The sequence below is a fragment of the Haliotis rubra genome, unplaced genomic scaffold (genome assembly GCF_003918875.1).
Source record: "Haliotis rubra isolate DU_JTF1 unplaced genomic scaffold, ASM391887v1 Scf669, whole genome shotgun sequence".
NCBI lineage: Eukaryota > Metazoa > Mollusca > Gastropoda > Lepetellida > Haliotidae > Haliotis > Haliotis rubra.
The window spans coordinates 445422-471088 of record NW_025767378.1 but is presented as its reverse complement, the minus strand read 5'-3'; the positions used below and the strand labels follow the sequence as shown (position 1 = coordinate 471088).

At 44.1% G+C, this 25667-nt stretch overlaps 1 protein-coding gene across 1 annotated transcript in view; it reads left to right on the top strand.

Moving 5' to 3' along the window:
* Nucleotides 1-13650: 13650 nt before the first annotated feature.
* Nucleotides 13651-25667, top strand: part of LOC124257615 (low-density lipoprotein receptor-related protein 5-like) — a 32630-nt gene continuing 20613 nt past the window's right edge. The window contains exons 1-8 of the mRNA XM_046691716.1: nt 13651-13676; nt 15371-15438; nt 15669-15701; nt 18516-18601; nt 18995-19066; nt 19465-19612; nt 19723-19891; nt 23750-23925. Coding sequence (XP_046547672.1) covers nt 13666-13676; nt 15371-15438; nt 15669-15701; nt 18516-18601; nt 18995-19066; nt 19465-19612; nt 19723-19891; nt 23750-23925 — 763 coding nt within the window. The 5' untranslated portion in view covers nt 13651-13665. The remainder of the gene's footprint in view (nt 13677-15370; nt 15439-15668; nt 15702-18515; nt 18602-18994; nt 19067-19464; nt 19613-19722; nt 19892-23749; nt 23926-25667) is intronic.

Genomic DNA, 25667 nt, shown 5'->3' with positions numbered 1-25667 from the left:
GGACACTTGCTACTGATTAAGGAAACACCATGTGTGTACGGACACTTGCTACTGATTAAGGAAACACCATGTGTGTACGGACACTTGCTACTGATAATTAAGGAAACACCATGTGTGTACGGACACTTGCTACTGATTAAGGAAACACCATGTGTGTACGGACACTTGCTACTGATTAAGGAAACACCATGTGTACGGACACTTGCTACTGATTAAGGAAACACCATGTGTGTACGGACACTTGCTACTGATTAAGGAAACACCATGTGTGTACGGACACTTGCTACTGATTAAGGAAACACCATGTGTGTACGGACACTTGCTACTGATTAAGGAAACACCCATTGTGTGTACGGACACTTGCTACTGATTAAGGAAACACCATGTGTGTACGGACACTTGCTACTGATTAAGGAAACACCATGGAAACACCATGTGTGTACGGACACTTGCTACTGATTAAGGAAACACCATGTGTGTACGGACACTTGCTACTGATTAAGGAAACACCATGTGTGTACGGACACTTGCTACTGATAAGGAAACACCATGTGTGTACGGACACTTGCTACTGATTAAGGAAACACCCATTGTGTGTATGGACACTTGCTACTGATTAAGGAAACACCATGTGTGTACGGACACTTGCTACTGATTGTGTGTACGAAACACCCATGTGTGTACGGACACTTGCTACTGATTAAGGAAACACCACTGTGTGATTAAGGAAACACCATGCTACTGATTGCTACTGATTAAGGAAACACCATGTGTGTACGGACACTTGCTACTGATTAAGGAAACACCATGTGTGTACGGACACTTGCTACTGATTAAGGAAACACCATGTGTACGGACACTTGCTACTGATTAAGGAAACACCATGTGTGTACGGACACTTGCTACTGATTAAGGAAACACCATGTGTGTACGGACACTTGCTACTGATTAAGGAAACACCATGTGTGTACGGACACTTGCTACTGATTAAGGAAACACACCGCTACTGATAAGGAAACATGTGTGTACGGACACTTGCTACTGATTAAGGAAACACCATGTGTGTACGGACACTTGCTACTGATTAAGGAAACACCATGTGTGTACGGACACTTGCTACTGATTAAGGAAACACCATGTGTACGGACACTTGCTACTGATTAAGGAAACACCATGTGTGTACGGACACTTGCTACTGATTAAGGAAACACCATGTGTGTACGGACACTTGCTACTGATTAAGGAAACACCATGTGTGTACGGACACTTGCTACTGATTAAGGAAACACCATGTGTGTACGGACACTTGCTACTGATTAAGGAAACACCACGTGTACATTACTGAGCTACAAACATTTTGCTTCCATCTTTCTCTGAAGTTTTTTTTATCTCAGGTAAAGTTGATGTTGAGAGCAGCTTCCTCAAAGACATTGGAAGGAAAATGAGAAATGTTCGGATGGCCCCTGACTGTATTCATTTTAAACCAACAATGTATCTGTCTACGTCCAGTACGTCTCATCAAGATCTAAGTACACACTTAACCTGCTGATCAAAAGGTACACCATGTCCATGGCACCTGGGATAAATTAACAATAAGCAGGATCCTTATCGAATATGAGTCATTTTAGTTGGCCTTGTCCATAAAACGTCAGTACAAGCACACAGACACACAGACGCAGACACAAATACACACAAAGTCGGACTTCCCCATGGTCCGTACTCTCTTCTGTATAATCACCTGGGGATCTGGCCTGTGTGCTCAGAGCATCTACGTCCTCCACCACGGAGGTGACGTTCTTTGCCAGTTCAGTGACGTTTGCCGTGACAGCCGCCATCTCCTGCTTCAGTGTTGTGATGTCAATGATGTGTGTCTTCATCTCAGCGACGTCATTCTGTACTGATGTCACGACGATCTTGATGTTCGCAATGTCTTCATAGATGGTAGTAATTTCGTTTTTTATTTCCATAAGGTCATTTTCGAGATGAGCTGCAGTCTTGATTTCAGAATGCAGCTTTTTCTGAATTTCCGTGACGTCTTTCTTGTGGTCGGTCATTTCAGCCTCCAATTTAGCGACGTTGTTAAAGATGACACCAGTCTCATCGGTCTTCACCTTCCTGACATTATCAACGGCATACTCTGAAATGCAACGTGTACCCAACTTCACTTCTGACACGTATACGGTAATGACACGCCGACACTCTGGACAGGAATCTGCCCCATGGTCAGGTGAGGTGAGGTAATTGGGTTTTAACGTCGTCCTTGAGAATATTTCGCTCATATGACGACGTGCATGTGTGTGTATGTGTTTGTGCGGCTGCTTGTACTAGCCCAGACTTAAGCTGGTTTTATAGTGCTAGCCCACTGGGATACCATGACGCAGTGAAGCATGAATACCCTATTCAGACACATTATACTGACTCCGAGCAGACCAGTCCTTGTTGTACCCACTAATGCCGAGCGCCAGGCAGGGACCAACAAGTACCATATTTTAACGTCTTTTGGTATGACGCGGTCGGGAATCGAACCCGCGACCTTCCGCTCTCCGGGCGGACGCTCTAACCACTACACCACGGAGGCGGTCGAAGGTATTTAGAATGCATAAGAGGTGCAAGCATGTGGACGTCACCTCTCAAGACGACGTATACTCTATGGTTGGTAGGGTATGAAAGATTATGTATGGCGTATACTGCATAACGAATCATGCATGATAGATTCTCTATGATACGTACTGCACGATTTATACTGCATTATATATTCTGCATGAAAGATTCTGCATGATGCATACTGCATGTTGTATACTACATGCCAGATACTGCATGACAAATACTGCATGGTAGATTCTAAATAAATACAGGCCACATGGTTGCCTCAGGAACTGCAATTCGCTTGCGTCTCTCGACACGACTGTGGGTTCGAATCCTGTTTAAACCCTGTTTTGTTTGTAAATCTGCCAGCACCATCAGACCCGTTCTCTGGGGCTTCAGTGAAGTGACAAACGTCTGAGAGGCCTCAATTGTTTCGGGCCTTCTTCACCCAGAAAGCTGACCCCCGAAGTGTTATTATTGGAAAACTGTTCGGTTAAACTCGCTGATCAGTGTGAAACCTAGACCTACTGTTTTTGTCTGTTTCAGTCTTCAAAATGTCCACACTCTTTTTAAGGCCACTGACGTCAGACGACATGTGATCGAATTTCTCTTGAAGAACTTTCGTAGGAGATTTGAGGACGGCGGCTATGTTGTGGGTAAACGTTGCCACTGGAAGCCCCTCGAACCTCATGGCTGGTAGAGTACCCAGCAGGCCAAGCAACAGAGGGAGTATCAGCATCCTTAAATAACAGAAACAAACACAACGCATAACGTACATATTAGTGAAAACACATTAGTCCATCTTTCCTATTATATGCGAACACCCAGACATGTCTAGACCGCCTGTCTACCTTGCCGTCTACCTGATCTCAACTGTAGCAGTCTATCTAACTTGTCTCTCGGTCCATCCCACTTGTCGATACTGTCCGTCTATCTGTTTCGGATGTCTCCGTCTACCTGCCTTGTCAGGACTGTCTGTGTACCTTATCAGAATAGATTGTACTTCCGTCCACTTAAGTTTTCTAGAATGTCCTTTTGTCTAACTTATCTAGGAACTAACTTGTCGAGAATGTCCATCTGTCTAACTTGTCAGCACTGGCCGACTATGTAACTTGTCAGGAATGTCCGTTTCTCAAACTTGTCAGGAATGTCCGTCCATGTAACTTGTCAGGACTTAAGTCTACTTAACTTGTCAGGAATGTCCGTCTATCAAACTTGTCAGGAATGTCCGTCCATGTAACTTGTCAGGACTTAAGTCTACTTAACTTGTCAGGAATGTCCGTCTATCAAACTTGAAAGGACTGTAAGTCTACTTAACTTGCTAGGAATGTCCGTCTAATTAACTTGTCAGGACTGTAAGTCTACTTAACTTGTCGGGAATGTCCGTCTATGTAACTTGTCAGGAATGTCCGTCTATGTAACTTGTCAGGAGTGTAAGTCTACCCAACTATGAACTCTCTATCTTGTTTATCCGCCATAACGGTCCTTCTGGATTGTGCATTTACTTCTCTTTCTAAAGTGCCTTCCCAAGACAGAATGGTCCTCTACATTTCTACGTCATTTGTCTGGTAAGTTCATCCATAACCTACCTGTGTCTCCAAGTGTTAAGGCTCGCACTGCCGACCGCGTCTGGTCACAGGTATATGGTGTACAGGAGACTGTGTACTTGATTCGTGACCAGTTGTCGCCCAAGGGAGGCAGTATAATGCACATCAATAGCCACAGAAATATTGCATCGGTAATTATCTTGTTACTGATCTTGATCTTTGTGATACCTTTGTGATGAAATGTGTCATGCATACTACTTCTCGTAATAAAGAGCAAGTACCTATAAAGGTTCGGACAGGTATTGATTTCGTGTCAGTCTCTCCTTCAATAGGAACCGAACAATGAACTCTACTATTAACAGCTATACCTTACAATTATGAAAGAACAGGTCCCAGTGCTGAAATGCCTTTTGTCCAGAAGCCCCGCGCTTTCATGAGTCTCTGGCAGAGGATTTTACAAAATACAACTGGGTATTTTCAGGGACAGGTACATGAAAACATTTTGTTTTCGAAACTCAAAATTTCAACCATGTCGCCCACCAACAGACTCATGTGCAAACAATGGCCCCTGGAGGAGAATACGTTTCCTTGCTCACGGCGCTTTTTGTTTTTTAAATTAATGTGTCTACAAACATCATGCATGAATTTGAATTTGTTGAATTAATAGACATCATAATAATAATAATACTGTCGAAAACGTGACACCTGGGTGAGAAGTTTTTCCTTCTGCAAAGGTCTGTGTCCCACCTGTGTTAAGGTGACAAGTGTTGATGTAACGGAGCCTCAGTGTCAAGCATCAACGTCCTGAAGCCACAGGTGGTCGGCACGGAGCCACAGATGGTCGACACGGAGCGACAAGACCCAGTAATACGTCTCAGTTTAATACTGGAGACTTAAAACTAAACATTCTAGAAGTCTAGGAATCTTTTCATTATGTATTGTGATACAATGTACTTATATTGTGATACCCACCACAAACCCACACACTGACCAATACATCCAATTAGGAGATAAACATCATGTGTTGGCCAATTTCCGGGTGTTATTGAGTATTTGAAGCCGGAGGTTTCAAATGGAATATTCCCGTGCTTCAAATACTCAATAACACCCGGAAATTGGCCAACACATGATGTTTATCGAAATTGTAAACACAAAAGTAAACCAAAAGGTCCACACACGTTTTTGTGTCTGCACTCATTGACATCGTGTACGGGTACAGCAGTGAAATGTCATCAACCGGCCGTTTCGGCTGTCTCTCATGGTAGCATCTGCAACTGCTCATTTGTGACGTCATTCGGACTTTACGTCACAATATGATTTGAATGACGTCATCACAGCTGACGACGTAACTATACAATGGTGTGAGCGATGTTTGTATGTATTAATACGCAGCGAATTTCCGGGAATCGAATACCATTTGATCACGTTTTTTCAACCAATCAGATTAAAGAACACAGTGACTTTTGGTTTACAATTTGACTCTAACCACGCTCTCAGAACTAAAACCGGTATAATCTCTACCCACACCCGCCGTGCTGTCCATCTGTCCTCTACTTCACCTGAACCCGAGCTCCAACGCCTTCTCCACGTTTGCAGTCAACTTAACAATTACCCCACTAAACTTCACTACAGCCACACCACTTATAACCACCATTAGCTAACGGTAGGAAATACACAACACACCAGCCTAAAGGTGTGGTCTACAACATCAGCTGCGACTGTGGCAGCAACTACATAGGGGAAACATCCAGACCACTCAACATTCGCATCAAAGGGCACAAGACATCCACAGACAACCCAAACACCAAAATCAGCCCTTTCGGAACACATCATCAAATTTCCTCAACACAACATCAATTGGGACACTGTGAAAATACTAGCCAACAATCAACATGATTACACAACAAGAAAATTGACAGAAGCACTACACATGAAAAGGCACCGCCCAAAGGTTAATAGCGACCAGGGCTATTTCATCCCACCAGCTTAACAGTACCTAATCCAAAACTAATTAATCCAATCTCCCTCTCTCTGGCTTCTTTCTGGCTTCTCTAACTAATCCCCTCCCCTAATTAGTCATCCCCACCCTCACTGGAATCCTATTCATCATGCTTTTATCTTGCCTCTTGTCTCGTGTATAAGTTTGCTTGTTTTTATTGTTAATCATCTTGTTTATCCTCCATGGTCTGTGTGGGACCTCATGTACCCTTTTTATACTACTGTATCCATTCACCATCTCACGCTTCAAAACGGTACAAGTATCTACGACGAAACGTCGCTATTGCACAATAATGTCTTTATCTATAAATACCGTTGCACACACGTGAATGTATACATAAAGATGATGTACGATGTATGTTACTGCTGGAGAGTCGGACTCCCGCTGTCATCGTCGGCGCAGTTCTGCATGGGTCATGGGAAGGGGTCTTGCCAGACGAAGTGGGGACTCGGTCGTCACGTCCTTGTTGCTCCTCGGTGTTTCGGGTCTTGTACGACCCTTTACTTCACCAATGGGACTCGGTCGTCACGTCCTTGTTGCTCCCCGGTGTTTCGGGTCTTGTACGACCCTTTACTTCACCGATGGGACTCGGTCGTCACGTCCTTGTTGCTCCCCGGTGTTTTGGGTCTTGTACGACCCTTTACTTCACCAATGGGACTCGGTCGTCACGTCCTTGTTGCTCCTCGGTGTTTCGGGTCTTGTACGACCCTTTACTTCACCGATGGGACTCGGTCGTCACGTCCTTGTTCCTCCCCGGTGTTTTGGGTCTTGTACGACCCTTTACTTCACCAATGGGACTCGGTCGTCACGTCCTTGTTGCTCCCCGGTGTTTTGGGTCTTGTACGACCCTTTACTTCACCGATGGGACTCGGTCGTCACGTCCTTGTTGCTCCTCGGTGTTTCGGGTCTTGTACGACCCTTTACTTCACCGATGGGACTCGGTCGTCACGTCCTTGTTGCTCCCGGTGTTTCGGGTCTTGTACGACCCTTTACTTCACCGATGGGACTCGGTCGTCACGTCCTTGTTCCTCCCCGGTGTTTTGGGTCTTGTACGACCCTTTACTTCACCGATGGGACTCGGTCGTCACGTCCTTGTTCCTCCCCGGTGTTTCGGGTCTTGTACGACCCTTTACTTCACCGATGGGACTCGGTCGTCACGTCATTGTTGCTCCCCGGTGTTTTGGGTCTTGTACGACCCTTTACTTCACCAATGGGAATCGGTCGTCACGTCCTTGTTGCTCCTCGGTGTTTCGGGTCTTGTACGACCCTTTACATCACCGATGGCCATGTGCTTCTTCACAACCAGTAACCCTGTGGATAATGTTCAGGTTGACACCGACGTTGCGACAGGACACCCCTGCGTCATGCACACCATTACCTTGCCACCGCATATTTCATTTCTGAAAGTATACAACTTGCTATGTCACGAAAAGTAAAATTTTGTATGCAGCCTCGTGTGGAACAAACGCCGCTGAGCACCTGTTGAGTCCTCAAAAGACATGTTGCAGTAAATGTGGCACCTGTTGTGTCCTCTAAAGACACATGTTGCAGTAAATGTAGCATTTGTTGTGTCCTCCAAAGATACATGTTGTAGTAAATGTAGCATTTGTTGTGTTCTGGTATTATGTTGGTTGTGAGTTCACCACATGAGTGCTGTTTTTGAGTTCACAACGTGTGTTGGTTGTGAGTTCACCACGTATATGTTGGTTGTGAGTTCACCACATGTATGTTGGCCTCGAGTTCACCAGGTACATGCTGATTGTGAGTTCACCACGTATGTGTTGGTTGTGAGTTCACCACATGTGTGTTGGTTGTGAGTTCACCACGTGTGTTGGTTGTGAGTTCACCACGTGTGTTGGTTGTGAGTTCACAACGTATGTGTTGGTTGGGAGTTCACCACGTGTGTTGCTTGTAAGTTCACCACGTGTGTTAATTGTGAGTTCACCACGTATGTGTTGGCTGTGAGTTCACGTATATGATGGTTGTGAGTTCAACACGTATGTTGGTTATGAGTTCAACACGTATGTGTTGGTTGTGAGTTCACCACGTATTTGTTGGTTGTGAGTTCACCACGTATATGTTGGTTGTGAGTTCACCACATGTGTGTTGGTTGTGAGTTCACCACGTATACGTTGGTTGGGAGTTCACAACGTATGTGTTGGTGTGAGTTCACCACGTGTGTTGGTTGTGAGTTCACCTCGTGTGCTGGTTGTGAGTTCACCACGTTTTATGTTGGTTGTGAGTTCACCACGTGTGTTGGTTGTGAGTTCACCACGTGTGTTGGTTGTGAGTTCACAACGTATGTGTTGGTTGGGAGTTCACCACGTGTGTTGCTTGTAAGTTCACCACGTGTGTTAATTGTGAGTTCACCACGTATGTGTTGGCTGTGAGTTCACCACGTATATGATGGTTGTGAGTTCACCACGTATTTGTTGGTTGTGAGTTCACCACGTATACGTTGGTTGTGAGTTCACCACATGTGTGTTGGTTGTGAGTTCACCACGTGTGTTGGTTGTGAGTTCACAACGTATGTGTTGGTTGTGAGTTCACCACGTATACGTTGGTTGGGAGTTCACAACGTATGTGTTGGTGTGAGTTCACCACGTGTGTTGGTTGTGAGTTCACCTCGTGTGCTGGTTGTGAGTTCACCACGTTTTATGTTGGTTGTGAGTTCACCACGTGTGTTGGTTGTGAGTTCACCACGTGTGTTGGTTGTGAGTTCACAACGTATGTGTTGGTTGGGAGTTCACCACGTGTTATGTTGGTTGTAAGTTCACCACGTGTTAATGTTGGTTGTGAGTTCACCACGTATGTGTTGGTTGTGAGTTCACCACGTATATGTTGGTTGTGAGTTCACCACGTATGTTTGGTTGTGAGTTCACCACGTATGTGTTGGTTGTGAGTTCACCACGTATATGTTGGTTGTGAGTTCACCACGTATATGTTGGTTGTGAGTTCACCACGTATGTGTTGGTTGTGAGTTCACCACGTATGTTGGTTGTGAGTTCACCACGTATGTTGGTTGTGAGTTCACCACGTGTGTTGGTTGTGAGTTCACCACGTATGTTGGTTGTGAGTTCACCACGTATGTGTTGGTTGTGAGTTCACCACGTATGTGTTGGTTGTGAGTTCACCACGTATTATGTTGGTTGGGAGTTCACCACGTATGTGTTGGTTGTGAGTTCACCACGTGTGTGTTGGTTGTGAGTTCACCACGTATGTGTTGGTTGTGAGTTCACCACGTATATGTTGGTTGTGAGTTCACCACGTATATGTTGGTTGTGAGTTCACCACGTATGTGTTGGTTGTGAGTTCACCACGTATGTTGGTTGTGAGTTCACAACGTATGTGTTAGTTGTGAGTTCACCATGTATGTGCTGGTTGTGAGTTCACCACGTATGTTGGTTGTGAGTTCACCACGTATTTGTTGGTTGTGAGTTCACCACGTATATGTTGGTTGTGAGTTCACAACGTGTGTGTTGGTTGTGAGTTCACCACGTGTGTTGGTTGTGAGTTCACCACGTTTGTTGGTTGTGAGTTCACAACGTATGTGTTGGTTGTGAGTTCACCACGTATACGTTGGTTGGGAGTTCACAACGTATGTGTTGGTTGTGAGTTCACCACGTGTGTTGGTTGTGAGTTCACCACGTATGTGTTGGTTGTGAGTTCACCACGTATGTTGGTTGTGAGTTCACCACGTGTGTTGGTTGTGAGTTCACCACGTATGTGTTGGTTGTGAGTTCACCACGTGTGTTGGTTGTGAGTTCACCACGTGTGTTGGTTGTGAGTTCACCACGTATGTGTTGGTTGTGAGTTCACCACGTATGCTGTTGGTTGTGAGTTCACCACGTATATGTTGGTTGTGAGTTCACCACGTATGTGTTGGTTGTGAGTTCACCACGTATGTGTTGGTTGTGAGTTCACCACGTATGTGTTGGTTGTGAGTTCACCACGTATGTGTTGGTTGTGAGTTCACCACGTATGTTGTTTGTGAGTTCACCACGTATATGTTGGTTGTGAGTTCACCACGTATGTGTTGGTTGTGAGTTCACCACGTGTGTGTTGGTTGTGAGTTCACCACGTGTGTTGGTTGTGAGTTCACCACGTGTGTTGGTTGTGAGTTCACCACGTGTGTTGGTTGTGAGTTCACCACGTATGTGTTGGTTGTGAGATGACAACGTGTGATGGTTTGTGAGTTCACAACGTGTGTTGGTTGTGAGTTCACAATGTATGTGTTGGTTGTGAATTCACCACATATATGTGTTGGTTTTGCGTTCCCCACACATGTGTATTTTATGTGTCTGTTCTATATGATCATCTCACAGTCCCAATGACCCGTGCTGTTCATTAAAGGCGACAACGCCTGCTGTACAAGTCTGGCGACATAACTTGGCCAGGCTTCCTGTCTGGGTCATCGAATTCCAACTTCTAAGATAGATGCTCCTGGTGTCTGTCTCTGGGTTGGCAGGTCCAGACTCGATTATTTGCGAACCGCTGTCGTACAGTTGCAATACAGAATACAACAAACAATCAAACAATGACACGCCATTGTAGCACGACCCATGAATGTACCCGGATGTATATGCCTGCATGTCATGGGCAGTGCACAGCTGTACATGGAGCGGTCCTTATCTGGATGTCTAGAGAGTTCCGTGACAGTTGTCTAGTGTTACAAAATTCACATCTCTCCATTTGGAGATTATGAAATCATGCAGTATTTTATGCAATCGTGAATAAACGACAACCTGTGCTACATGTCTTCCGGGTCACACCATGGGGCCTAACATCAGGTTTCAATGTACACAAGCAAGTTAGCAAGTCACAAGTCACCCAGTGGGACTAATGAATTGTTCATAAATCAATTTATAGTCTGTTTGCAGTGAAAACGTACCGATGAATTTCACTTTAAACAAAAAAGTAAATCGAATAAAGTGAAAATCAGATTGCGAATCCTCATAATTGTACCTTGCCAATTGAACATTTAAATCTCAGAATTTTATTCAACTTAGGATAAAAGTGATTTCAAACCGCTATTATTGGTTTGTATTACAAGGGGGTATGCACATTAGATGAAACACCTAGAACAAGTATGGTTGGTCTAAGTTAACGCTCATCACGTACCGCACGTGCATTTGTTTAACTGTTCCAACTAATACGCTTACCCCCTTAGATTTGAATCTATGATCGTTTGTTAAACAACTTTTATCCTAATATGAATAAAATTCTGAGATTTAAATGTTCAATTGGCAAGGTAAAATTACGAGGATTCGCAATCTTAATTTCACTTCATTTCATTTACTTTTTTGTTTAAAGCGAAATTCATCGGTACGTTTTCACTGCAAACAGACTATACCTACACATCTGCTGTGAACATGTTTTGAGTGGTTGGAAAAGTTGTATATGAGTATGTTTGTAGGCAACGAAAATGTTCAACGAATCTCTGTTGACACGCCATCTATTTGCACACGTTATACGTTTCGCATGGTGTACCACCAGAGAGACTTGTTTGGATCGAGAGTCCAACTGAGAACAGATGGCTATGGAGCGTTCTTGTAATTGTATGGTAATTAGGACATTAATTAAGTTACCTAGTTCCATTTTTCAACAGGAAACTGAAGCAGAAAGTTGCCAATCAACTGAAAAGGTTTTCCATAGTTTGAGTGTGTCTGGTATAAACGAGCGCTGGCAATTAACAGTTCCCAAATGCATGTATTTTTTCCATTAAATGTGCATTTTGTAAATCAGCTAAAAACGAATTGATTCACTCTGTACCATGAATTGTGAAAGATACTTGTGATGTTAACATTGATCTGTTGCTAGCTGACAATGCATATTTACATAACCATGTGAACGAAAGGATTTTAGATATGTACAAACATACATAAAGAAAACAAAACGTTTAGCGGTGTTAATGTACGTACGTTTCTCTATTTCTTTTCTTTCCTTTTGTCAGAAGATGTATTAATTGTAATAGGTATTCGTGTAAATCTATGGGAGAGGGGCCGTTCCAAGTTCTCACTTATGAGAATCCTTTCCATGAGTATAATATATGTTGACACTGAACAAAACCTGATGTACCCCAGCAGGGGTGTATTTCAATGACAGGCCACCATTTACAAACACCTTTAATTGAAATATGACGTGTAATCTTTTAACCTCGATAAAAGTGCATCATTTATGACATATTTTGAAAGTTTGTGTATAATAAGATTTTGTTCTAAGACATATAAAACGCATTAGAGACATAAGAGAATGTCATACAATAAATCTCGTGCCTGTCAACACAAGATAGAATGTTGTCGTTATGGGACAATATCAGGAAAAACTCCGGAACTGACATAAAGACTGGCATCTAAGATTGTACATCTAACCACGTGGCAGATCAGTATCTCCCTTTGACGTACGCCGATGGACGTGTGAGACCAGTGTATATCTATCATCTATCGAGGAGTGTGTTAGATGTGAGTGAATGGCTTTGTTCTACATGAACAATGTGTTAGATGTCAGTGAATGGCTTGTTCTACATGAACAATGTGTTAGATGTCAGTGTATGGCTTTAAAACCCACAGACGTTTCACACTCAAAACGTAAAACTTACACGTGAAAATGATATAATAATTTTGTTCATTCACCAAAACACTAATACGAATGTAATACTTTTGATTGTAAACATATATTCGTTACCTCATACAGTGCATCAACATGACATTTTAAAACTTTTGCAGCTTTATACAGCAATTTCATAAAACTGATCGAAAATGTTATGGAACGAAAACCAAAAGCAGGATGTATGAGAAAATTGTGACAAGTGTGAGTCACCATGAACGGTCATACACAGTCGACGTACTGGTAGTGGGGTACTGCCAAGACTAAATGTCTTCAACCTGGAGAGTTCCAGTCAGCAGCTACAGGTCACCGACTGTACATTCGTTGGTTTCACATTACGTTTTCAACTCGCTGTGCGCATGCGCAGAGCGTGTGAAAAATATCCACTGACATGCTTCCGGTTTGGTCGTATGTTTATCGATAGTGTAAATGCACTCTAAATAAAAGCTGTTATGAAATTTATTTACGTTGTGACAACTGTTCATAGCTGAGTACATACTTCCATTTGCCTCTGCTTTTCAATAACTGATGTCCTATTTTGGTTGCAATTCCATCAGTGATGTGTTTGTTTAGTTGTGAGAAGGGTTGTGCAGGAAGGACTGTGGTGGTGAGATGTCTTTATACAAGAGCTTATTAACATAACTTAAGCTATTTATCTAACTAATCCCGGCCTCTGTTTCATAAATCAATTGGGATCAGTTGTATTCGACATAAAACTACATATTTGTTTTGATATTTGTTTTCTTTGGAGCGTTTATACTATCGATAAACATACGACAAAACCGGAAGCATGTCAGTGGATATTTTTCACACGCTCTACGCATGCGCACAGCGAGTTGAAAAGTAATGTGAAACCAACGAATACCTGGTGTGTGTTTGTCCCCGGACTGAAACGTGTGCATCCACGACAAGTCATTTAGCAACAACATGAGGCATGAGTGAGTGAGTCAGGGGCGTAGCTACCATTATGAAAAAAAGCCCGGGCTTACACATGATTGCTGCTAAAATGGTTGGGCAAGCCCTCAATACTATCTAAATACAAAGCTTTGCAACCTATCGGGCTTACACGAAAAAATGGCCTGCTACGCGCTTGTGAGTGAGTTTAGTTTTGGAAATGGAGGTCACAGGATTTACCTGCTGATAATGAATGGAGGGATTATATCATATTTTTCTTCTAATTTCCTGTCCAAAACATGTATTAAAAACATGAAACTTTGTGGCAGCTCAGTTTGTTCCATCTCCATTGGGTCACTTTGCACCATGATATGGCTGAAGTTGACAACTGCTATCATGTGTGTCCGATGGTTTCAAATCAGAAATACCAGTCACGCCTTTGAAACCCATTCCAGGGCTGGAAGAGGTTTTCAGGAGGGTCATCACTGATAGTGTTTGCCCTTTGGTTAACATAAGGTCGGGCAGGTAACACATGGTTTCCCTCAAGTGTGCTTCCACTAGGTTTTCAGAAGAAAATATATATTTTCGGAAAAGGAAAAGCTCAGGGGCTCCTTTCACGAAGCACCCTTAACTAAGATTAACCTCAACTCCTATTCTTTAACATTGCACTAAGGTTACCTTAGTGACTTACTATCACCTTAGTGCTTTGTGAAAGGAGGCCCTGGTCATTATAAAAGATTTGGGGACGTTCTTCACTGTGTTCAGGTTTACCTAGGACTATTCAGTCAGGGGGTTCCAATTTTCTCTGTGTGTTTCAACAGGCTACGCATTAGTTGACCTGAATCTGAAGGAGTCTAGAGGCTTCATCAGGCGTCAAGAACATGACGAGGACTTTGTCAACTGAGAAGGTTCCGTCCCTCTGTCTTTGGACATACTGTTTGAGGACCTTTAAAGCACTTGCGGGAGCATTGGCTTAATGATGAAATAAGTTTGTTCAATATTTCTGGATAACACTTGTGAGGTTGGTAGGGAAAAAGTATAAGAATCCCAGGAAAAAATGAACAATTATTATGATAAAAGTTTGCAAGAGAGAGACATGTACATGTTTTGTCAATCGCCATTACGTGCTAAGTACCATCGCCCATATGTTATTGATACGACAGTGAGTGACACAGCTTTGTCATGTCAATTTGTTTAGAAAGTATCCCGAAAGAAATGACACTGTACCCATGTCGGCACTGTTTCTCCTGTAGATATTGTGTCGCGCCGTTTAGAAAATTATAATTCTGAAATGCTGGTCTTCTGGTAACCTGAGATGTAATGCGAGTTGTACCAACGTTTAAACGTTTAACAGCTGCAACATGGCTGCACAATGTATAACACTGCCTAATGTCAGAAACATGTTCTTCATTAGAGTCTGGCTTTTATTAAACACGATCAAGGTACTAAATTAGTTCTGGATTTGTTTGTATTAGTGCGAGGCTTTCGCAGAACATTGTAGACATCCAGTGTCTGGATTGGACAATCATGTGATGGCCTGTTGCAAATCTTAGTCACCAACACCTGTTTGTCTCTATCAGTTTATGTGACACGTTCGCTGAGTGTAATCTTGACCAAAGCAACTCTACATGTTGAGTTCCCAGTATAACCACTTGATAATCCGGTTTTTGCGTTGTCTCTCGTATTCTTAATATATCACTTAAAAATTAAAGATAATTCTCAATGTGCCATTTTTCAGGTGGTATAAATCTACCAGAGACAGAGACGGGTGCAGTATAGGATCGACAGCCATGATCTACATTGCCAGTAAGCATAATGTCTGGCCCCACGCTTAGACTAAAGCCTTGTTGCTCTGGAAGCCGAATTACCAGTCGTGTGTTGGTGCTCATAGCTATTGTCGGGCCCTCCTACTTGTGAACAACCAGGAAACGTTAGTCAGGAAACACACGGCGGTCAAGATTAACGATATTTAACTGCTTGTACATTCAAAACAGTCTTGTACAACCACAAATGCATATCTTCTTAATCTCTTTCAGTTGCTGCTGCCATTGTAGCCGTGGTGGTAAACGGTAAGATACTCTCGACGACTTTCAGTAAACATGTACACTGTAAGATACTCTCGACGACTTTCAGGAAACGTGTACACTGTAAGATACTCTCGACGACTTTCAGTAAAGGTGTACACTGTAAGATACTCTCGACGACTTTCAGTAAACATGTACACTGTTCAGTAAACATGTACACTGTAAGATACTCTCGATGACTTTCAGTAAACGTGTACACTGTAAGATACTCTCCACGACTTTTAGTAAATGTGTACACTGTAAGATACTCTCGACGACTTTCAGTAAATGTTTACACTGTAAGATACTCTCCACGACTTTCAGTAAACATGTACACTGTAAGATACTCTCGACGACTTTCAGTAAATGTACACTGTAAGATACTCTCCACGACTTTCAGTAAAGGTGTACACTGTAAGATACTCTCCACGACTTTCAGTAAACATGTACACTGTAAGATACTCGACGACTTTCAGTAAAGGTGTACACTGTAAGATACTCTCGACGACTTTCAGTAAAGGTGTACACTGTAAGATACTCTCGACGACTTTCAGTAAAGGTGTACACTGTAAGATACTCTCCACGACTTTCAGTAAAGGTGTACACTGTAAGATACTCTCCACGACTTTCAGTAAACATGTACACTGTAAGATACTCTCCACGACTTTCAGTAAAGGTGTACACTGTAAGATACTCTCGACGACTTTCAGTAAAGGTGTACACTGTAAGATACTCTCCACGACTTTCAGTAAAGGTGTACGCTGTAAGATACTCTCCACGACTTTCAGTAAAGGTGTACACTGTAAGATACTCTCCACGACTTTCAGTAAATGTTTACACTGTAAGATACTCTCCACGACTTTCAGTAAACATGTACACTGTAAGATACTCTCCACGACTTTCAGTAAAGGTGTACACTGTAAGATACTCTCCACGACTTTCAGTAAATGTGTACACTGTAAGATACTCTCGACGTCTTTCAGTAAGGTGTACACTGTAAGATACTCTCGACGACTTTCAGTAAATGTTTACACTGTAAGATACTCTCGACGACTTTCAGTAAACATGTACACTGTAAGATACTCTCGACGACTTTCAGTAAAGGTGTACACTGTAAGATACACTCGACGACTTTCAGTAAACATGTACACTGTAAGATACTCTCCACGACTTTCAGTAAAGGTGTACACTGTAAGATACTCTCGACGACTTTCAGTAAAGGTGTACACTGTAAGATACTCTCGACGACTTTCAGTAAAGGTGTACACTGTAAGATACTCTCCACGACTTTCAGTAAAGGTGTACACTGTAAGATACTCTCCACGACTTTCAGTAAACATGTACACTGTAAGATACTCTCCACGACTTTCAGTAAAGGTGTACACTGTAAGATACTCTCCACGACTTTCAGTAAAGGTGTACACTGTAAGATACTCTCGACGACTTTCAGTAAAGGTGTACGCTGTAAGATACTCTCCACGACTTTCAGTAAACATGTACACTGTAAGATACTCTCGACGACTTTCAGTAAATGTTTACACTGTAAGATACTCTCCACGACTTTCAGTAAACATGTACACTGTAAGATACTCTCCACGACTTTCAGTAAAGGTGTACACTGTAAGATACTCTCGACGACTTTCAGTAAATGTGTACATTGTAAGATACTCTCGACGTCTTCCAGTAAGGTGTACACTGTAAGATACTCTCGACGACTTTCAGTAAATGTTTACACTGTAAGATACTCTTGACGACTTTCAGTAAACATGTACACTGTAAGATACTCTCGATGACTTTCATTAAAGGTGTACACTGTAAGATACACTCGACGCCTTTCAGTAAACATGTACACTGTAAGATACTCTCCACGACTTTCAGTTAAGGTGTACACTGTAAGATACTCTCCACGACTTTCAGTAAACATGTACACTGTAAGATACTCTCGACGACTTTCAGTAAAGGTGTACACTGTAAGATACTCTCGACGACTTTCAGTAAATGTGTACATTGTAAGATACTCTCGACGTCTTCCAGTAAATGTGTACACTGTAAGATACTCTCGACGACTTTCAGTAAACATGTACACTGTAAGATACTCTCGACGACTTTCAGTACACTGTAAGATACTCTCGACGACTTTCAGTACACTGTAAGATACACTCGACGACTTTCAGTAAAGGTGTACACTGTAAGATACTCTCGACGACTTTCAGTAAAGGTGTACACTGTAAGATACTCTCGACGACTTTCAGTTAACATGTACACTGTAAGATACTCTCGACGACTTTCAGTACACTGTAAGATACTCTCGACGACTTTCAGTACACTGTAAGATACACTCGACGACTTTCAGTAAACTGTAAGATACACTCGACGACTTTCAGTAGACTGTAAGATACTCTCGACGACTTTCAGTACACTGTAAGATACTCTCGACGACTTTCAGTAAACTGTAAGATACACTCGACGACTTTCAGTAAACATGTGCACTGTAGGACACTATCGACGACCTTCTGTACAGATGTAAACTGTGAGATACTCTCGTACGTTGTACACAATGAATGGATCAGGAATAGATTGACTGCCTATGTACACATGAAAAGGGTACGAAATAGGTAGTCTGCCATTGTACACATGTAAAGGGTACGAAATAGGTAGACTTGGTACACGTGAAAAGGCGAGTGTCAATGTCAATGTTATGGTTATGGATAAGGGTGGTGTAAATGTGAGGCTAAGGGTGTTGGGTACGATGCTGGTTAATTCTATGGGATGGAGTTATGATATGATGGGTGTTTTCTCCAAGTGTTACTTGTGCCCCAGGTGACGGTGGACCCGTGTGCCACAAGTGCAGCAGTGCAGCCAGTCCCGAGGCCTGCACTGACGAGGTCAACTGTGATGCTGATGAGGTAATGTTTGTAAGGAGGAGGGCGTTTGGTCTGTGTGTGTTGTTGTTGTGTGTGTGTGTGCTCGCACGCGTGCGTGCGTGCGTGCGTGCGTGCATGCGTGCGTGCGTGTGTGTGTGTGTGAGAGAGAGAGAGAAGGAACTTGTAAGGTAAACATAGAATATTCCATTTGTAGTTGAAAATCATCTATACTCGTGAGATGGGAACGTGTATGCTGGGCTTGGATGTACGTCAAAGAGGATACAGAGGATTTTTGTATAGGTTGTAATATGGTACGGTTTTAGAATAAGGGGGAGAATGACATTTTTGTTTTGATTGATGTAGGATTGTTACATGCCTGTGTGTTTTGCCTGTTATATAAATGTTACATCGTTGCATCTTTGTCTTCTGCTGTAGGAGTGCTACATGGAGAAAAAGCTGGAGGATGACTTGAGCACAAGTTATACTTTTGGCTGCCAGAAGACTAAGGTGAGTCTATCTGGTCACGGGCTGTGGTAGCCTGGTGGTCACGCGGGTTCGATTCCCCACATGGGTACAATGTGTGAAACCCATTTCTGGTGTCCCCCGGCCGTGATATTGCTGGAATATTGCTAAATAGTGGCGTGAAACTATACTCACTCACTCACTCTTTCTCGCCCTTGCGGTGGAGTAGCCTTATGGTGAAAGCGAAGACCCGGGTTCGTTTCACCACATGGGTACAATGAGTGAATCCCATTTCTGGTGTACCCCGGCACCATATTGCTGGAGTATTGCTAAAAGTGGCGTAAAGGTAAATTCACTAACTCCTCGCTCTCTATTACTGTCTCTGTCCCGTTCTCGTTCATTTTCAGTGTATATTGCAAGCGCATGGTGTATGTACTTTGTAGGTTTGTGCAGCGCTCGTTGCCGGCCAAGGTCCAGCTATTGGACGCAGGCGGAACGTGAGGACAGTCCCGGGAACGAGAGCCAAGCGGGCAGTTACCTTGTGTTCCAGGTGCTGTTCTGGGAACCTGTGCGCTACGGGTTTGTGTGGAGGTAAGACTATTTGCAGACAGACTAAAGGTCGTAGGGACATTGTTTATGAATAGTTATATGTTTGCTTCCAAACAAGCATCCTCAGTCATTACCGTATTTCCTGTACCAAGTGCCCACGATCCCGGCAACGAGCCCGGTGTACGTGCAGCTGTTGGGAGGACCAAACGCCTACGAGGGCACCGTGCTGCTGTACTTCAACAACGCCTGGGGCACCATCTGTGACGACAATTGGACTGGCAACGATGCTGGCGTCATCTGCAAAATGCTGGGATATTCAGCGTGAGTTTTAACTCTTTATCGTTTATTGGTGATGTCAGTATTATGTCAATGTATTAAGTCAGGTATGGTCAAAGAACACTGTACATCTACTGAATTGAGTGAGTGAGTTTAGTTTTACGCCGCACTCAGCAATCTTCCAATTATATGGCGGCGGTCTGTAAATAATCGAGTCTGGACCAGACAATCCAGTGATCAACAGCATGAACATCGATCTGCGCAATTGGGAACCGATGACATGTGTCAACCAAGTCAGCGAGCCTGACCACCCGATCCCGTTAGTCGCCTCTTACGACAAGCATGGGTTACTGAAGGCTCATTCTAACCCTGACCTTCACGGGTACATCTATTGAAAACACCGCTACACCCGATGTTGTATAGAGAAAAAATCCGTGTGTTTCGGTGTATATATTTGTTTGACGCAGTGTGGATGTCTAGTCACTATATAGGTATCTCCGTCTGATGCAGTGTGGATGTCTAGTCACTATATAGGTATCTCCGTCTGATGCAGTGTGGATGTCTAGTCACTATGTAGGTATCTCCGTCTGATGCAGTGTGGATGTCTGGTCACTATGTAGGTATCTCCGTCTGATGCAGTGGGATGTCTAGTCACTATGTAGGTATCTCCGTCTGATGCAGTGTGGATGTCTAGTCACTATGTAGGTATCTCCGTCTGATGCAGTGTGGATGTCTAGTCACTATGTAGGTATCTCCGTCTGATGCAGTGTGGATGTCTAGTCACTATGTAGGTATCTCCGTCTGATGCAGTGTGGATGTCTAGTCACTATGTAGGTATCTCCGTCTGATGCAGTGTGGATGTCTAGTCACTATGTAGGTATCTCCGTCTGATGCAGTGTGGATGTCAGTCACTATGTAGGTATGTCTCTGTCACTATGTAGGTATCTCTCCGTCTGATGCTCCGTCTGATGTGTGGATGTCTAGTCACTATGTAGGTATCTCCGTCTGATGCAGTGTGGATGTCTAGTCACTATGTAGGTATCTCCGTCTGATGCAGTGTGGATGTCTAGTCACTATGTAGGTATCTCCGTCTGATGCAGTGTGGGATGTCTCTGATCACTATGTAGGTATCTCCGTCTGATGCAGTGTGGATGTCTAGTCACTATGTAGGTATCTCCGTCTGATGCAGTGTGGATGTCTAGTCACTATGTAGGTATCTCCGTCTGATGCAGTGTGGATGTCTAGTCACTATGTAGGTATCTCCGTCTGATGCAGTGTGGATGTCTAGTCACTATGTAGGTATCTCCGTCTGATGCAGTGTGGATGTCTAGTCACTATGTAGGTATCTCCGTCTGATGCAGTGTGGATGTCTAGTCACTATGTAGGTATCTCCGTCTGATGCAGTGTGGATGTCTAGTCACTATGTAGGTATCTCCGTCTGATGCAGTGTGGATGTCTAGTCACTATGTAGGTATCTCCGTCTGATGCAGTGTGGATGTCTAGTCACTATGTAGGTATCTCCGTCTGATGCAGTGTGGATGTCTAGTCACTCTATGTAGGTATCTCCGTCTGATGCAGTGTGGATGTCTAGTCACTATGTAGGTATCTCCGTCTGATGCAGTGTGGATGTCTAGTCACTATGTAGGTATCTCCGTCTGATGCAGTGTGGATGTCTAGTCACTATGTAGGTATCTCCGTCTGATGCAGTGTGGATGTCTAGTCACTATGTAGGTATCTCCGTCTGATGCAGTGTGGATGTCTAGTCACTATGTAGGTATCTCCGTCTGATGCAGTGTGGATGTCTAGTCACTAGGTATCTCCGTCTGATGCAGTGTGGATGTCTAGTCACTATGTAGGTATCTCCGTCTGATGCAGTGTGGATGTCTAGTCACTATGTAGGTATCTCCGTCTGATGCAGTGTGGATGTCTAGTCACTATGTAGGTATCTCCGTCTGATGCAGTGTGGATGTCTAGTCACTATGTAGGTATCTCCGTCTGATGCAGTGTGGATGTCTAGTCACTATGTAGGTATCTCCGTCTGATGCAGTGTGGATGTCTAGTCACTATGTAGGTATCTCCGTCTGATGCAGTGTGGATGTCTAGTCACTATGTAGGTATATCTCGTCTGATGCATGCAGTGTGGATGTCTAGTCACTGTATGTAGGTATCTCCGTCTGATGCAGTGTGGATGTCTAGTCACTATGTAGGTATCTCCGTCTGATGCAGTGTGGATGTCTAGTCACTATGTAGGTATCTCCGTCTGATGCAGTGTGGATGTCTAGTCACTATGTAGGTATCTCCGTCTGATGCAGTGTGGATGTCTAGTCACTATGTAGGTATCTCCGTCTGATGCAGTGTGGATGTCTAGTCACTATGTAGGTATCTCCGTCTGATGCAGTGTGGATGTCTAGTCACTATGTAGGTATCTCCGTCTGATGCAGTGTGGATGTCTAGTCACTATGTAGGTATCTCCGTCTGATGCAGTGTGGATGTCTAGTCACTATGTAGGTATCTCCGTCTGATGCAGTGTGGATGTCTAGTCACTATGTAGGTATCTCCGTCTGATGCAGTGTGGATGTCTAGTCACTATGTAGGTATCTCCGTCTGATGCAGTGTGGATGTCTAGTCACTATGTAGGTATCTCCGTCTGATGCAGTGTGGATGTCTAGTCACTATGTAGGTATCTCCGTCTGATGCAGTGTGGATGTCTAGTCACTATGTAGGTATCTCCGTCTGATGCAGTGTGGATGTCTAGTCACTATGTAGGTATCTCCGTCTGATGCAGTGTGGATGTCTAGTCACTATGTAGGTATCTCCGTCTGATGCAGTGTGGATGTCTAGTCACTATGTAGGTATCTCCGTCTGATGCAGTGTGGATGTCTAGTCACTATGTAGGTATCTCCGTCTGATGCAGTGTGGATGTCTAGTCACTATGTAGGTATCTCCGTCTGATGCAGTGTGGATGTCTAGTCACTATGTAGGTATCTCCGTCTGATGCAGTGTGGATGTCTAGTCACTATGTAGGTATCTCCGTCTGATGCAGTGTGGATGTCTAGTCACTATGTAGGTATCTCCGTCTGATGCAGTGTGGATGTCTAGTCACTATGTAGGTATCTCCGTCTGATGCAGTGTGGATGTCTAGTCACTATGTAGGTATCTCCGTCTGATGCAGTGTGGATGTCTAGTCACTATGTAGGTATCTCCGTCTGATGCAGTGTGGATGTCTAGTCACTATGTAGGTATCTCCGTCTGATGCAGTGTGGATGTCTAGTCACTATGTAGGTATCTCCGTCTGATGCAGTGTGGATGTCTAGTCACTATGTAGGTATCTCCGTCTGATGCAGTGTGGATGTCTAGTCACTATGTAGGTATCTCCGTCTGATGCAGTGTGGATGTCTAGTCACTATGTAGGTATCTCCGTCTGATGCAGTGTGGATGTCTAGTCACTATGTAGGTATCTCCGTCTGATGCAGTGTGGATGTCTAGTCACTATGTAGGTATCTCCGTCTGATGCAGTGTGGATGTCTAGTCACTATGTAGGTATCTCCGTCTGATGCAGTGTGGATGTCTAGTCACTATGTAGGTATCTCCGTCTGATGCAGTGTGGATGTCTAGTCACTATGTAGGTATCTCCGTCTGATGCAGTGTGGATGTCTAGTCACTATGTAGGTATCTCCGTCTGATGCAGTGTGGATGTCTAGTCACTATGTAGGTATCTCCGTCTGATGCAGTGTGGATGTCTAGTCACTATGTAGGTATCTCCGTCTGATGCAGTGTGGATGTCTAGTCACTATGTAGGTATCTCCGTCTGATGCAGTGTGGATGTCTAGTCACTATGTAGGTATCTCCGTCTGATGCAGTGTGGATGTCTAGTCACTATGTAGGTTTCTCCGTCTGATGCAGTGTGGGAGCTGGCGGTGTGGGGAACGCAAGATTTGGATACTTTTCAAGCGGGCGAATCTGGTTGGAAGACGTGAGCTGTGTCGGGAATGAAACAAGCATTACTCAGTGTCAGAAGAGTAACTGGGGAATCACTGACTGCTCACATGCAGAGGACGCCGGTGTATTGTGCACGTCAGGTGAGTCAACACACCGACGCCTGTGTAATGTGTACGTCAGGGGAGTCAACACACGGACGCCGGTGTATTGTGTCAGGTGAGTCAACACATGGTCGCCGGTGTATTGTGTTTGTCAGGTGAGTCAACACACGGACGCCGGTGTATTGTGTACGTCAGGTGAGTCAATACACGGACGCCGGTGTATTGTGTACGTCAGGTGAGTCAACACATGGACGCCGGTGTATTGTTTACGTCAGGTGAGTCAACACACGGACGCCGGTGTATTGTTTGTCAGGTGAGTCAACACATGGACGCCGGTGTATTGTGTACGTCAGGTGAGTCAACACATGGACGCCGGTGTATTGTGTACGTCAGGTGAGTCAACACACGGACGCCGGTGTATTGTGTTTGTCAGGTGAGTCAACACATGGACGCCGGTGTATTGTGTACGTCAGGTGAGTCAACACATGGACGCTGGTGTATTGTGTACGCCAGGTGAGTCAACACATGGACGCCGGTGTGTTGTGTTTTGTCAGGTGAGTCAACACATGGAGGCCGGTGTATTCAGGTGAATCAACACATGGACGCTGGTGTATTGTGTACGTCAGGTGAGTCAACACATGGACGTCGGTGTATTGTCTTTGTCAGGTGAGTCAACACATGGTTGCAAGTGCATTGTTTACGTCGGGTGAGTCAACACACGGACGCCGGTGTATTGTGTACGTCAGTTGAGTCAACACATGGAGGCTGGTGTATTGTGTTAGGTGTGTCAACACATGGTCCCCGGTGTATTGTGTACGTCAGGTGAGTCAACACATGGACGCCGATGTATTGTGTACGTCAGTTGAGTCAACACATGGTCCCCGGTGTATTGTGTACGTCAGGTGAGTCAACACATGGACGCCGGTGTATTGTGTACGTCAGGTGAGTCAACACATGGACGCCGGTGTATTGTGTACGTCAGTTGAGTCAACACATGGACGCCGGTGTATTGTGTTTGTCAGGTGAGTCAACACATGGTTGCAAGTGTATTGTTTACGTCAGGTGAGTCAACACACGGACGCCGGTGTATTGTGTCAGTTGAGTCAACACATGGACGCTGGTGTATTGTGTTAGGTGAGTCAACACATGGTCCCCGGTGTATTGTGTACGTCAGGTGAGTCAACACATGGACGCCGATGTATTGTGTACGTCAGTTGAGTCAACACATGGACGCTGGTGTATTGTGTACGTCAGGTGAGTCAACACATGGACACTGATGTATTGTGTACGTCAGTTGAGTCAACACATGGAGGCTGGTGTATTGTGTACGTCAGGTGAGTCAACACATGGACACTGATGTATTGTGTACGTCAGTTGAGTCAACACATGGACGCTGGTGTATTGTGTACGTCAGGTGAGTCAATACATGGACGCCGATGTATTGTGTACGTCAGTTGAGTCAACACATGGAGGCTGGTGTATTGTGTACGTCAGGTGAGTCAACACACGGACGCCGGTGTATTGTGTACGTCAGGTGAGTCAACACATAGACGCCGGTGTATTGTGTACGTCAGGTGAGTCAACACATGGACACTGATGAATTGTGTTTGTCAGGTGAGTTAACACATGGACACCGGTGTATTGTGTACGTCAGGTGAGTCAACGCAATGACGCCGGTGTATTGTGTACGTCAGTTGAGTCAACACATGGAGGCTGGTGTATTGTGTACGCCAGGTGAGTCAACACATGGACGCCGGTGTATTGTGTCAGGTGAGTCAACA